The 15,374-nt window shown below is 40.6% G+C and overlaps 1 protein-coding gene across 3 annotated transcripts in view; it reads right to left on the bottom strand.

Moving 5' to 3' along the window:
- Window positions 1-15,374, bottom strand: part of stxbp5a (syntaxin binding protein 5a (tomosyn)) — a 186,415-nt gene that overhangs the window by 20,973 nt on the left and 150,068 nt on the right. For all 3 annotated transcript variants that reach the window (XM_074684689.1, XM_074684690.1, XM_074684691.1), the window contains exons 14-19: window positions 11,767-11,807; window positions 11,420-11,640; window positions 7,326-7,504; window positions 7,014-7,139; window positions 5,101-5,252; window positions 29-91 (exon numbers count right to left, since the gene is read on the bottom strand). In XM_074684689.1, coding sequence (XP_074540790.1) covers window positions 29-91; window positions 5,101-5,252; window positions 7,014-7,139; window positions 7,326-7,504; window positions 11,420-11,640; window positions 11,767-11,807 — 782 coding nt within the window. The remainder of the gene's footprint in view (window positions 1-28; window positions 92-5,100; window positions 5,253-7,013; window positions 7,140-7,325; window positions 7,505-11,419; window positions 11,641-11,766; window positions 11,808-15,374) is intronic.

Genomic DNA, 15,374 nt, shown 5'->3' with positions numbered 1-15,374 from the left:
CGCCATGAGACGCTGAACGACATGTTACCTGAGGTGGGGGACTTGCAGCGGTCCTCTGACGTGGCTGAGCCCTCGTTGATGTCGCACAGACCTGAAACAGAGATGACATCATTCAACCATTGAGAAGCAAAACAAAGCAAAGATTTTCGCCTTTTAGTTGAGCTGTGATCCAGATCTTCACTGCAAAAAAACTGAAATCTTATTGAGTGTTTTTGTCCTATTTTCTACAAAAATTGTCTTATTATATTCAATATGAGACACATTCACCTGGTCAGTCCAGAAAAATACCTTATTTTAAGTTATTTAAAGACAAAACGTGGTCTGAATTGTTTAAACAAGTTAAAAAAAAATCAGTCAATGGAACAAGAGAAATTTGCAAGAAATTTTGCTTGAAATTAGAATAATGTCTTAATACAAGTAACTTCGCTTGTTCCACTGGCTGCATCCTCTTTTGGAATTTTTTCGTCTCTTTTTCATAATCTTTGTATTTAGAGTGGGTCATTACTTCGTATGGTTCATTTGCTGGTTGTTGACACTAAACTGGTTTTGTCTTTAAAGATATTTTTACTATTTTTGCTCCTGTGTTTGTCTGGAGATCCTACATGTAACCATGGCCGCATTGTTTACATGTGAAATCAGCTGTTGGCAGCCTTTAGCATGTCAATGCTAACTGGTGCAAGGCCGGATGTTTCCCACAAGGTGAGGAAAAGGAGGTGAGGATGACGTGCTGGTTCTAAAGTGTGAGCTAAGAAGTGACGATATGGACCTGTCCTTCATACAATTACATAATTAGCTGCAAGCCATTTTCAGAGCATCTTCAACGATCTTTCAAGACCCTAAGAAGAGAGGCCTCTCTTCTTTTATGTCTTAAACAGACGAAACGTAGTTTTTGATCTCTTTGAACCAGAGTCCTGCACGGGTCCAATTGTCAAGATCCGCCCCGCCCCGCCCCAACCTGGGGACGTACAAACCCGCACCCAAACCGCAAACATCATCAGCCCGATTAGTACCGCAACCCGACCCGCAGCCCGACCCTTAACCTTATTTAAAGTAATCATTTTGGGTCATATTGTCTGCAAATTGAACGGTATATCGCCATAGTTCAGATGCCAGTGAGTAAACAACGCACCTGAATGAAGCAACTCTTCCAACAAAAGCCTGACTTCAGCTCCATCATCAACCCTCTGTGATCTTCTCACATACAACTGTAAAATCACTTATTTTATATGTTTAATGCTTTTAAACTTTTAATCGCTTCAAAGGACCTTTACATGTGTAATAGTAGATTTACTTTCTGTCCAGACTTAAGCGACGCTCAGCAGGTACAACCAGCTTACAACTTACGTTTTTATTTTATTGTATTTATTACTATTTTATATCAATTTTGATGTGTCAAACTAAAACCCGCGACCTGACCTGCATGTTATTTTTTCCACCTAGATCCGAACCCAGGAACAAAAAAAGTTTAAAAAAAAAACACCAGCAAATCAGCTGTTTTTGCAGGTACCCAACCCAGTGCAGGACTCTGCTTTGAACTACCTTGACACTTCATCTCAGATGTTTTTTTTTAATTTTTTTAACCTTTTTTTTTCCTTTTTTAATTATATTGATAATTATCAGTTATCAGCCATAACAACAATATTGATATTGGTTATTGTATCGGCCAAAATTTTCATATTGATGGATCCCTCAGTTAATGATCTATGTTTTGTTTTAAGCACAAAAATCACCTGGTTCCCCCTTTAAAACTGAAGACAAGATGACAGAAGAAAGACCATTTTTCAGTATAAGGAAGTCCCACTGTCCCCTGCAAAGGACACTCAATTAAAAAAAAAAAAAAAAGTTATTAAAAGAAATAATTGCAGCACACTACTTTCAACTAAAACAATTATGTAATACAAAATAATAAGAAGTTGTAACACTTTTACTCTTCCAGGTTTCAGGAGGGTATGAGATTTTTTTGCATTTTGACCCTTAAATTACAGGAATTGAAACAGCTTTTACAATAAAAAGACGATAAATAATCTAACAAAAAGCCAATCAGAAACTCCTCCCATCTGAAGTCTGATTCCTCTGTTTGCTGCGTGCATGTTTGTGTATCGACGCCTGCGTGTGTGACATTGTCCTGTCAGGCAGAAAGCCAGGCAGACAGCAGCCTCTGTTGGCGCGGAAACACAGCTGGACGCCTGATTACTGCTCACGCTCGCCAAGCTCTGACAGGTGCCAGCCCACAGCTCACCAGTCAGTGACACCAGATGCTCCGTGCATATTTTATGCCCCTGTGTATAAGTAAGCATTTAGGTGTGTGTGTGTGTGTGTGTGTGTACTGTGGTAGGAAACTGAACCCCCCACTTCCACAGACACACAGCTTATTAAATCATCCGTCAAACTTTGGTCTCAGCACGGGCAGTGCATCATCATGACACTGCGGCATCCGTCTGTAGCTGTGCTGCCCTCATCCGACACAAGGTGGCAGTGTGTCCATACTGAGAGGGCCTCAGTCTGTCAGTGGGACTCTGAGGCTGCAGTGGTGGTGTGTGTTAAAGGGATTGGCCGACAAAGAGTGTGTGAATGAATGAGGAGAAAGGAGGCAGATGGACACAGACAAAGTTAATATGATGTGGAGCATCGTTTAAGATGCAGTGCGTGTTCCTCTGTGGCTCCATTCATCCTCATATTAAGATCAGACCACAGATGAGTTCAGGGACGCTGAACCTGGAGTCTAAGTAATCATCATTAGGAGGCTGCACTGGCTCCAGCCCATCATAGCGCTCACTCAAAGACTGATTACAGATTTAACCCAGGCCTTTGCTGGGAATAAATCTTGAATATCAAATCTGATTTTTCTTCTTGCTGCATTCCAGTTGTCATTTTTTAAATAACTGCATCATTTTGGCTGCACTCTCCAATTGTTTCATATGCCTCCAGGCAAGGAGCAGATTTCACATGGGAAGAGTCTGAGGCTCGGTAAAATAGTGCAACACGGTTCATAGAAATAAATCATGATCATGCACAGGATTTCTATTTCAAACACGAGTAATCAGAGCCGATGCGGCTGAAACAAGAGATACACAGCGCCATATAATTAACAGTTCCAGCATCCCAGCATTTACAGACAATAGGACGTAATGGAACAAGAGGAAGGGGTGTGTTATTAAATGGCTTCTGTCTTCAGTGTAAATTACTTATTTCTACAATGTACAGTCTTAGAAGCAAAGGTAATGACTAGGAACATAAAGGGTTCTTCAGCTTGTGCCCATAGGGGAAACCCTTTTGTTCCTGTTAGAATCCTTTATAAATGTTCTACCTGGAACTCATCCAGAGGGTTATACCTAGAACTATCTGAAAACAATCCATTAAAGTAGCCGAAAGTGAGAAGGGCACTGTGGATATGAGACCCCACTGAACTCAGAGATGTTGCACAGGGGGCACAGGCTGTCTGTGCTCTACATGGCATGGACTGGCTGTATGTGTTCTACATGGCATAAGCTGGCTGTCTGTGCTCTACATGGCTCATACTGACTGTATGTGCTCTACATGGCATGGACTGGCTGTATGTGTTCTACATGGCATAAGCTGGCTGTATGTGCTCTACATGGCATAGGCTGGCTGTCTGTGCTCTACATGGCATAGACTGGCTGTATGTGCTCTCCATGGCCAAGACTGGCTGTATGTGCTTTACATGGCACAGACTGGCTGTCTCTTTTCTACATGGCAGACTGGCTGTATGTGCTCTCCATGGCCAAGACTGGCTGTATGTGCTCTCCATGGCACAGACTGGCTGTATGTGCTTTACATGGCACAGACTGGCTGTCTCTTTTCTACATGGCAGACTGGCTGTATGTGCTCTACATGGCACAGACTGGCTGTCTCTTTTCTACATGGCACAGACTGGCTGTATGTGCTCTACATGGCACAGACTAGCTGTCTCTTTTCTACATGGCACAGACTGGCTGTATGTGCTCTACATGGCACAGACTGGCTGTCTGTACTCCACATGGCTCGGACTGGCTGTCTGTTCTTTACAGGGCACAGACTGGCTGTCTGTGCTCTACAAGGTATGGACTGGCTGGCTGTCTTCCATTTTTTGGACCAAAAGTGAGACATACCTAAGGCAACCTTTTTTTTTTTTTTTTTTTTTGACTAGCATCAAAAGTCAGTATTTATTCACAAAAATCAGTATACAAACCATTAGGTACATGGTCCGTGCCATGTGAAGTACAGACAGCCAGTTTAAGTTCATGCACTGCACAATATTTGAAACTACATCAGGGTAAAAAACTGTTACAACACCCGCAACAACAACCGCAGTTGTGTCTGCCAAACATTTCATTGAAGTAGATGTGCGAAGAATTTTGCTGATCAGGATTGCAAAACCTGAAACACAAATTCCATTGGTACTCAAATACTTCATTTACATTGCACACACTGCAAAAAACAAAACTGAAGCAATGTTTTTGTCTCATTTTTGCAAAAACTGTCTTATCAGACTGAAGGAGATAAATTAAGTCCACAAAAAAAATCTTATTTCAAGATACTTGAAGACTCAAATTATGCCTCCATTGTTTTCAAAAACTAAAAAATCATCAAAAATTTTCTTGTCAGGTTTCTGGATATAAAAGAATGTCTTTTGGTTTTGAGCTTTGGCTGATAAGTGTATGAAATCTTCATCTGTTGTGTATTACTGATTATAAAGAGATGGATGTCATGGCAGCTCCCCAAAAGTGAAGCCAAAACACTTTTAACTCCCTGTGAGTACTGGTGTAGGTCATAAACCCCACCTTGTTCATGTCAACTTTCCCTATAGTTCCCATCATCACATCTAGTTCAATCACGCTGATTTACGACAAATTATTTAAACTGACTGACGGACAGCTCTGAGACATATCATGAACAAAAACAGTCGCTGGATAAGAAAAATGAAAAGAGGAACGTTGGGTGAGCAAAAAGGGTGGAGTTTTGGCTTCACTTTTGCGCAACATGTGGATATGAATAATTTCCATCTTTGTGTACGCTAAATGTTGAGTAATGAAAAAGTTTGTGCTTGTTTTTTATTTTCCTTCCCCCTCTTTTCTCCTTCTTATCTCTTCCCCTCATTACCTCCAGAAGGCTGCCGTGACTTTCTTGGCGAGCGCGGCTGTCTCTGGTAGGGGTCATTGGAGCCGTAAAGCTCCACCGTCCCCAGGTTTAGTACTACTGTCTTCTGGATGTAGTCCACAACTGCCAGACCGTTACTGTTGCCAAACACCACACTGGAGACGGGGACAAAGTCAGGGAGGCGAGGAGAAAAGAGAGAAATATGGTCAGAGACTGAATTTCATTCTGTAAAAACATCTAGAAAGTTCAAGAGCTTTTCATGTTTTTCTTCAGACTAAGTCTTATAAATTAATGATATTTGTTATTATTTATTTTTCAATGGCACAAACATGTTCTGCTCGGAACATGATCTGAAGAAATTGCTTAATTCAGAAATGAGTAAATTAAAATCATGTTTTAAAGTAAATAAACTATATTTAAATCTGGGCAAAACAAAATGTTATTCAGGAATGGCAGAAAAAAATCATCTTCAAAGCAAGAAATAATCCAAAATGAAAATGTGAAAAATTATGATACCGAAAAAAAAAGTTATGGCGGCACAAAGGTCATCATGGGGTGATACAGTTTCTTTTGTTCCTTTCTTTTTTCTCGAGTTTTCTCTTTATTATCAAGTGTTCTATTATGTTATCAGTACTTGCTGTATTTTGCTTATGTAGTGATTACTTTTATCATTTTTTTAATTGGAAGTGTTAAAATTAAATTATTGATAACCCAAGGTAAAGAGGTGGGAATAGTTAAGTTTCCATTTCTTCTCACTCCTTTCTGAATGTACAGTTGACAATTTATTTTTCTCCTTGGTTGTTGCTGGTTTTTTGTCTGTATACTTTTGTTTCTGTACTGGTTTTGTTTCGTTTTCAACTGCTTATCTGGGTTGCGGGGGCAGCAGTGCCTGTTTAAATATTTGTTCATGTTCAAAATGTAAATAAAAAAATGAAATTACTGAAAAAAATATATAACGGTACAGAGGTCACCATAGGGTGATACAGTTTCTTTTGTTTCTTTTCTTATCTATCAAGTTTTCTCTTTATTACCACTTGCTTTATTCTGTTATAAGTACTTAGTGTATTTTTGTGTGGTGATCAGTATTTTGTTATTGTTATAATTTGGAAGAGTGAAAATTTTATTATTGATAACTCAAGGTAAAGAGGTGGTAATAGTTCAGTTTCGATTTCTTCTCACTCCTTTCTGAACATGCAGATGACAATTTTATTTGGCTCCTTGGTTGTTGCTGTTTTTTTTGTCTGTTTACTTTTGGTTCTATATTAATTTTCTTTTGTTTTTCACTGCTTATTTGCGTCAGAGATGTGGGGGCAGCAGTGCCTGTTTAAATATCTATTAATGTTACAAATAAAAATAAAAAAATTAAAATAATGGAAAAAAAATCAATTGATGAGTAAAGTCTCGCTTCCAGACTTGACAAAAAGGTGGGAATAGTTAGGTTTTGATTTCTTCCCACCTTATTCTGAACATACAGATGAAAATTTTATTTACTCCTTGTTTGTTGTTACTGTTTTTTTGTCTGTTTACTTTTGTTTCTGTGTTGATTTAGTTCTGTTTTTAAATGTCTGTTCATGATCAAAATAAGAATTAAAAAAAATTAATAAAAAAGAAAAAGATATCAATTGATGAGAAAAAAATCTTGCTTCTAGACTTAACAAAAAGGTTGGGAATAGTTAAGTTTCGATTTCTTCTCACTCCTTTCTGAACATGCAGATGACAATTTTATTTACTCCTTGTTTGTTGTTACTGTTTTTTTTGTCTGTTCACTTTTGTTTCTGTGTTGATTTAGTTCTGTTTAAATATTTGTTCATGTTCAAAATAAAAACAGAAATTATTACACTGAAAAAAAAAGATGTTGATTGATGAGAAAGTCTTGCTTCTAGACTTGACAAAGACTTCATCGTCTATATACTCACAGGCCGTAGGAGGAATTTAGCGCCAGACTTGTGATGGGCTGAGGGGGCTCTCCGCCCACCCACACTAACTGGACCACCAGATCCACCTGGTAACCTGGAGACTGCTTCAGAGGAGTACTGCGCACTCTGAGGAGAAAGCAACAGAGGAGAAAGTGAAACTGAGGAACGCACGGCTGCAGCTCTGAGCTGGATGTGTTTCCAGGGTCTGGCTTGATTGGCTGCAAGGGGATGAAGACTACTTGTGTGTATGAGAATTTGTGCGCCTGCTGCTTTAAGAGCTGGCTTAAGTGCTTGTGTGTGTGTGTTTCGTACTTGAGGCAGGGGATGTTGCCTCCGTCGGAGTTGTTGCTGCTGGTGGAGGGGTGCGAAGGCGGGCCGCTCGTCTGAGGGGAGGCGCCTGGCGTGGGATGCGCCGACGTCTGCTCTCCTCCACCCCCGCCGTCTGGGGACTCGATGTCGTTCAGCTCGTACTGCATTCGCACTTCTAGCAGCTGCGGCGACACACACACGTAGAAAACATTAGCGGTGAATTAAAGAGGAGGTCGTTAAAAGCATATTAAAGGCAGAAAAGTTTTGTAAACAAACTGGTCTTTGTGGAGTCGACTGACCACGAATGACATCCACACACTCGCAAAATCATCTAAATGATGAAGTTTTTGTGTGTGCGTGTGAATGTTTGTGTAGGCAGACTAAGAGTCAAAGAGGTCTTTCAATACTGGAATATTGCATTCCTTCTGAGTCCTCCTTCGGGCGAGTTCTCTGCAACCTCCGCCTCTGCACATTCACACACACACACACAGTCGAACCACCTTAACTCGCACACACACACACACACATGCACAATGCTCCTAAGCACCTCTCTTTTGCATTCTGTCAGTCTCATTAGCCCTGCTGACACGTGGGAGTGAGGAGCGATCAGCGCCCTTCTCTGCGCTTTCGCTCCCGCCATTCTCTGCTCTTCCTCCACCGTCACTCCTGCGAGGTTACAGCGAGGCCGCTTTCCTAATTACATCCCGCTCCAATTTCAAATCATGCTCCTGATCCACATCCAAATCTCACACTTTCAGCCTTGAAAGAGGGTTTAAAAAAAACCAAAGAAGTGCCTGAAGTTTTTGGGGGCTAATCGAAGCGTTTCAATCATTTCCTGGGAGCCGAGTTTGTTTGAACAAAAGAATTGGAGAGTTGGGACGAATGATGCTGAAAACACAAAGGGCACAAGCTGAAAAATAAAACATTCACAGAAGCATCACACTGCATCCCACATACTTTGATTGACAGGTGATCTCTGTCTAGGGAAAAGTCTCGAGCGACAACACCACATCGATGCCTCTTTAGCAAGAAAAACGCAGCCAAAATCTTAAATAAACACCTCAAATATCTTATTGGTTAGCATTCAACTCTCCACAGCAGGAAGTTAGCAGGAACACACACACTTTCCCACTTCAGCTTTGATTGTGCGGGTTAGACAGCATTTCTCTTTAAGCCATCAAACACAGACTCCCATCACACCCCCATAAGTGTCCCTATCAAGGCAGATTATTATGACAGTCTAGCTTTGCTTGTTCACTGCTCTGTCTGTTGGCATGGCAACCATACTGCTTTTGACTCTGCAGATCTTTGAGAGCATGAGTGTGTTTGTGTACCAGGCTGAAGACTTCAAACAGTGGAGAGAAAGAGTGGGCCAAGAAATCAGCTCCATGACGTCTTACAATTAAGACAACGGAAGGTAAGAAGACAAGTTCAAGTCAAGTGACTCTAATTTTTATTTTTATTTATTTTTATTTATTTTTTATGTATTTTATTTCTTTTTTTTATTTTATTTATTTATTTATTTTTTGTTGTTTTTTATTTATTTTTATTTATTATTATAATGCTCTTTGAGATTTGCCCTCACATGTGAAGTGTGTTATAAATTAAAAAAAATCCATTATTAATATCTAATCTGGACTCAGTGTTTCCCCTAGGTTTACAGCCTTGGGGAGGGCAGTGACGTTGTCGGCAGCAGGGGGTGCAGGATCTGCACAGAGAAGGCGCTGGGAGATGTTTTAGGTGGTGATTTTCCAAGCTCTCTGTCCACTATACAAAATTAGCTTGTCTGTGTGTGTACATGTGTACGCGTGTTTGTGTGTTGTTGTGAAAGCATTGGGGTGGAACTTCGCCGTGCGCAAAACAGCGCAAGGAGAAATATGAACGTGACAATGTACAAACATCCCGTTATATGAAATAGATGAATAATATAAGGCTGTTTAGTCTGTTAGATTTAAAAACAAGGTATAGACCTGATTTATGAGAGGGGGAACTCTGAATCACTTCTGCTGTGACCTGGCGCGATATGGAAAATAAAATCAACTCGACTTCCAGAGGGGGCAGGTGCCGCCTTCCCTACACAATGGTAGGGGGAGCACTGCTAGACTATCCTAGGACTTATTCTGCTCTTTGGATCATTGTCTGATCCTTGATTGAATCCATCTAGCATCCCTCAACGTTGCAGGTTTCCAGTGCCAAAGCAAGCAAAGCAGCCCCAGAGCATCACCAAGGCACCGCCATGCTTGGTTGTTAGCAGAGTGTTCCTTTCATCATGTTGTGATGAGCCACTTCTTCCCCCTCTTCTGGCTTCTGTTTTTCGGTTGTTGATTGGTCAAAGATGGCTAAGTGTGAGTGAGAAGGCCTTTATTGATGACGACAGTTGAAGGCACCAGGGACTTTTGAAATAGTCCTGGGAAAAGGCCAAGGAGCTGTGTGATAGTCTGAGTTAAAAATGCAAAAGTTGGGGTAGTATAGTCCCTCGTTTGCATTCAAAGATGAAAACCTGTCAACCACTTCAGCATTCCGAATCCGGATCAGAACACGAACAAGTTGCACAGTATTCAATAACTCATACTTTGATACTCTGACTGACGTGACTGACTGACTTTTGGACCTGAGAGCTGTGAGTAGTTTTTTTTTTTTAATTTATTTTCTTTTTGCCTTTGGATTTAAACACTGCGCGATCTTCTGAGTTTAAAATGTGAAATTCGGAGCGCAGATGGCCTAGTGACTTAGGTTGCGCTCCATGAGGTTCGCCCTTGCGCAAGTGACCCAGGTTTGAATCCAGCCTTTGGTGCCTTTCCTGTATGTCACTCCCTACTCTTGCCCTGTTTCCTGCTCTAGCCACTGCCCTCTCTACTATCTAATTGCATAAAAGCCAAAAAAATCAGCCCTGTGATTGACTGGCGACCAGTCTAGGATGTACCCCGCCTCTTGCCCAATGACAGCTGGGGTAGGCCCCTGCCACCCGTGACCCTGAACAGGATAAGAGGTTCAGAAAATGAATGAAAGAAAATCCCCAAAAAAACCTAAAGCGAAGGTGAAACTTGGGGTAGTTAAATCTTCTGTTAAGAAAAAAAAATACTCATAGTGGAAGCTGAAGAGGTTGATAATAGAGGAACTAAACTACCCCAACTTTTGCATTTTTAACTCAGATTATCTCACAGCTCTGTGGCGCTTTCCCAAGACTACCTCAAAAGCCCTTGGCACTTTCGACTGTCATCATCAACAAAGGCCTTCTCACTCGCAGTTAGCCATCTTTGACCAATCAACAACCAAAAACAGGAGCAGGAGGAGCGTAAGGAGTTGGCTTGTGAAAGGAACACTCTGCTAACAACGAAGCATGGCGGTGCCTCAGTGATGCTCTGGGGCTGCTTTGCTTCTTTGAGCATTGGAAACCTGAAACATGGAGGGGTGCCAGATGGATTCAATCAAGGCCCACTACCAGTTAGCCATCTATGACCAATCAACAACCAATTATTCTTCCTTCCCCAAACACACAGTTTGTCTATATCTATCAATCAACCAGTCAATCAAATCTTTATTTATAAAGCACTTTTCATACAAAATAATGCTTTATAGTTTTTTAAAAGCAAACCCACATGCCCTTCAACCCAAACACCCTTCGCCTGCACAATCATACATATCACATACACAATCATCCAGAGCAATGCAACACACACACTAGTGTACTTGAGGCTAAGTACAGAGAAAGCACCATCAAGGAGGCTGTCTGCACCAGGAGCAGAGAGCCGGCAACAGCCACAGGAGCCCGTTACAAGCCCAGAGGAGAGGTGTAGCAATCACCAACCTCTACCAAAAGCCAGGCCCCTGCAGCCACAGCCAACCACCTGGAGGAAACAAACTGAGGCTGTTTTTTCTTATGATTGAGAGTCAGTATTTGTGTGCATCTTGGAATTTGACTACTTCAAAATTTAGTATGCATCTAACTGTTCTTACTGACCTTAAAACTTACCAACTTTGCCTCCAGCTGTATCTCTACGAACATTCAGGGATAGTTTTTCTAATAAACATTTCTTGCAATAGGGGTTGAATAATTTTAGGTGCAACATATAATGAAGATATACAGTTTTACCCACCTGTACCACTTCAGTAGTTACTTCTAGCTTGCTGAAACGGTAGATGATAATGTTGGCTGACACCCCGGCCACACAGAGCATCCGGCTCTCAGGGCACCAGGCCATGATCTGAATAGCAAACGGGTCTTCGTCTGACACCTCGGTGCTGCCCTTCTCTTCCTTGGAGCGGTTTCTGTCAAACACCTTGGCTGTTTTCAGCTTATAGAGCACCTGAAGCATTACTAGAGAGGATAAGGGAGAAAAAAAACAGTATCAAAGTGAAAAACCAAGAGTGTCTGTCAATCAGGATTCAATCAGAAAGAGAGCTGTTTGAGGAGATTTGCTTAGACGACACCGAGAAGACTCACTTGCGGAGGCATCCCAGAACTTCACCGTTCCATCAGCATGCCTGGGAATTTATGGGAAAATAAAAAATTACAAGAAAATTAACTCATTAACTCACTCAGAAGAATGTAGAATCTATTATTAGATTTTTAATCTCCTTAAAAGGAAGTTAATAGGTCACCAGTTTTCAGTTGAATTGCATGCCCCACATACGAAGGCTCAAGTCTTCCACAACGAGTCATGGAAAAAAAATGATTAGACCACCTTTTTTTTCTTTAATTTCTTGTTCATTTTAATGTCTGGTTCAACTTTAGGTACATTTGTTTGGATAAATGTGATGATAACAACAACAAAAGCTCATAAGAGTTTAATTTAAGGGCTGGCTCACCACTTTCTGTGGTTTTCTTGATAATAACCAAAATCACTGAGGTTCCTACATTAATAGCTACATTAATAACAGAGCTTTCAGGATGTCCATTGTTTTTTCTGTCTGTTTAAGTCACATTCAACTCACAGGAGTTAGCATTTGATAGCATAACCATTGTTTTTGATGACTGCAGCCATGTGTCTTGTCACAGCAGCTCATTCCTGCTTTGTTTTGGGGCTTGTGGTTCTCCATTTGGGGTTTGATGATGTTCCACAGGTTTTCAGTTGGATTAAGATCTGGAGATGGAGCTGGCCAAGGCAGGGTTCAAATGTTCAGGTTCTCCATCCAGGTTTTAACTGACCTCGCCATGTGATAAGGGGCATTGTCTTGTTGAAAAATCCAGTCATTTGAGTCAGGAAAGATTTTTCCAGTTGATGGAAGAAGACTGTTTTCAAGAGTATGTGACCTGGTTCATTCACTGTTCCACCCAGACTGAAACAACCCCAGATCATCACCGATCCACCCCCATGTTTTACTGTAGGGGTGAAAGCTGTGTTATACTTTCCGCGGGAACGTGATGCGCAGAAATCAGACACGCGAAATTCACATGAAAGTCTGTTGGTGTCCATTCCCAAACTACAAACGTACGTCAACCAGAGTACTAAACGAGAGTAAAAGAAGTTTGCCTTTTGTTTACAACATGACATATCTGTCTAGGAGATTTTTCCAGGTTATCTTAACCAATATCTTTTCTCTGCTGAGAGTGACCGCTATTTCACGCCATGAATTATTTACTACTCTGTTATTACAGTGATTTCTGTTTGAAGAATCAGACAGATGCCTGTATTTCTGCACTTCGACCACAAGGAGATCCCATTCTTCTGCCATCTTGTCCCCGCGTCACCATCCGACAGGTAGGTGTGTGTGTGCGCGGCGCGGATCTGCGCGGGCATAAATCAGCCTTAAGACAGTCTAGTTTGCAGGCTTTTCCAGGCTGCCTGATAACCAGGAAGTTGGCTGGAGTGGACATCAACTCCAAACTGGATCCATCCCTGAAGAGAACCTTCACCCAGTCACCAACAGTCCAATCCTTGTGATCCCTAGCAAAGAGTACCCAGGTCTTCCTCTGCCTCTTATTGATGAAGGGCTTCTTCTGTGCCCTGTGTGACTTCAGACCAACTTCAAGACCTCAAACAGTACCCACTCATTTCAAGGTCCCTGGAGGTCTGACCACGATTCCTGACACAGGAACGGGTTGCCTCATTGCCTTAACCATCTAGCAGTTTGGTGGCACCATGTTGTGCTTGCTTTGTCTTGGAGATCTTCAGTTTTTTTGGCCACCTGTCTCTCACTAAGGCCAATTTCCAGCAGTACCTAGCTTCCTTCACATAAGCCTTTTGTTTTAGGCGTTATGTGAGAGCTGACAACTTCTGAGATGAGCAACAGCTTGAATGTAAGCAGGAAACCACTCTTGGCCTTTGCATGTGCAGAGCTGCTTATGACATAAATGGCCTCTTAGATAACCTGGGAATACACAAAGCTTAAACATGTCAAATAGGACATGAAATATGATGTAACCAGCTGCATTTTTTGTCATGTTCATTGTATTCTTCAAGCGATATACCTTTAGCGTTGCCAAACATTAAAATGAACAAGAAATTAAAGAAGACAAAAGTGGTCTGGTATTTTTTCCCCAACCCTTTTCTGCACGTTATTCCCCACTCTAATTCCAGTTCCCTCTTCTATCCAATCTCCTATCTCTTATTAAAAGCATAAGTATTAAAAATTGATAAAAAGAATTTAGCACGTTTAATCAGTGTTCATAGCATTATGCTAATTAGCAGATGAGAAGCTCCTCTGTATGGTGTCACTGACAAGGACACTGCCATTAGGAGCATGTATTTTAGTTTCTTCTTCTTCCTCATCCCTCACTGCTTTGTTGCCAGTTCAGCTGAGTGAATTTGGAGAGATATTTTTTCGCAGGCTGTGGCACTCCAAGAAAGAAAGAGAAACCTGGACGGAATAGTAATACCCCACGTAGGGGGTGATGGGAAAGGAAGAAAGGAAGAAGAGAGGAGCGAGAGCCTCCTGCTGCCAAACCCATACCTCAATGTCACATTGTTCGGTGCGTGTGTTCTGTTACAAACCGCCCCTTCTCCCGTTGTTGGCAGCTTAGCGCGGGATAATAAACATCAAAACGGAGCAAAGTGAACATGACTTGAATGCATAACGAGCTACAGTAAATGTGTTAAGACGGGTGACCTGACTGTGCAGAAGTGGAGGAGAGTGACTGAGAGGATAATGCTACTAGCATTAGCGTCTAGCTCTGTGTGCACACTATTGACATAATTACACCTTTATACTGTATCCTTGTGTATGTAACCCAGAAAGTAGACAACAGACTTTACTGTGCTGTCAACACATAAAATTATCAGAAGTGTAGTGGTTCTTCATTAAGTCAAAGACAAGGAAAATATATTTTGAGGTCTCTTGATTTATTCTCATTTTAAACTGTAGTATTTCTTAAATTTGCAGATACATCATATTCCTGGAGCTGAGGAGGCGAGGCCAAAATAAACTGAAAGTAGAGAGCCCTGAGGCTGACATGCACTGGTTGGTTGCCACAGACCTTTGCCCACCTCCTCAGCAATGGCAGAGCCCTGAATGACTCTTGCACAGACACAGTTCAAACATATATGCAGGCATGTCCCAAGGCCCTCAAAGAGGGCAAAGATCCTGTGGCAAAATCAATCAAGGCAGTTTAGGAAAAGGCTTGTGGCTACTGATTTTTTTTTGTGTGTGTATTGTGAAGGGTGTTTAAAATGTACACAGATTCAATCTTTCCAAAGTTTAATTTTACTTATATGTTTATTTTTAAATAAAATGATAAAATATAATACACTGCATATTTCAGATATTAAAAATTTATATTAAAATTGAATTGAATTATTAAAGTGAAATAACTGATTATTGTAAACTTAAATTTTAAAATGTTATATTTTTTTGTGAAAGTAATTTAATCAGTTTAATTTTACTTATATGTTTATTTTTTGTAATGCAATATAAAATATGTTATATCGCATATTTTATATTGCATTACATATTTTATATATATATATATATATATATATATATATATATATATATATATATATATATATATATATATATATATATATATATATAATTAATAAAATGAAATTTTGATGTCTATTCTAAACATAATACTTCCTACTTTTTTGTGAAAGTAATTTCATTTTTTAG

This window comes from Halichoeres trimaculatus, unplaced genomic scaffold (assembly GCF_033239565.1).
Source record: "Halichoeres trimaculatus isolate MK-OKI-2021-1 unplaced genomic scaffold, fHalTri1.1 fHalTri1_scaffold_13, whole genome shotgun sequence".
Classification (NCBI taxonomy): Eukaryota; Metazoa; Chordata; class Actinopteri; order Labriformes; family Labridae; genus Halichoeres; species Halichoeres trimaculatus.
The sequence above is the reverse complement of the archived record's forward strand: the minus strand, read 5'-3'. Positions and strand labels throughout refer to the sequence as shown.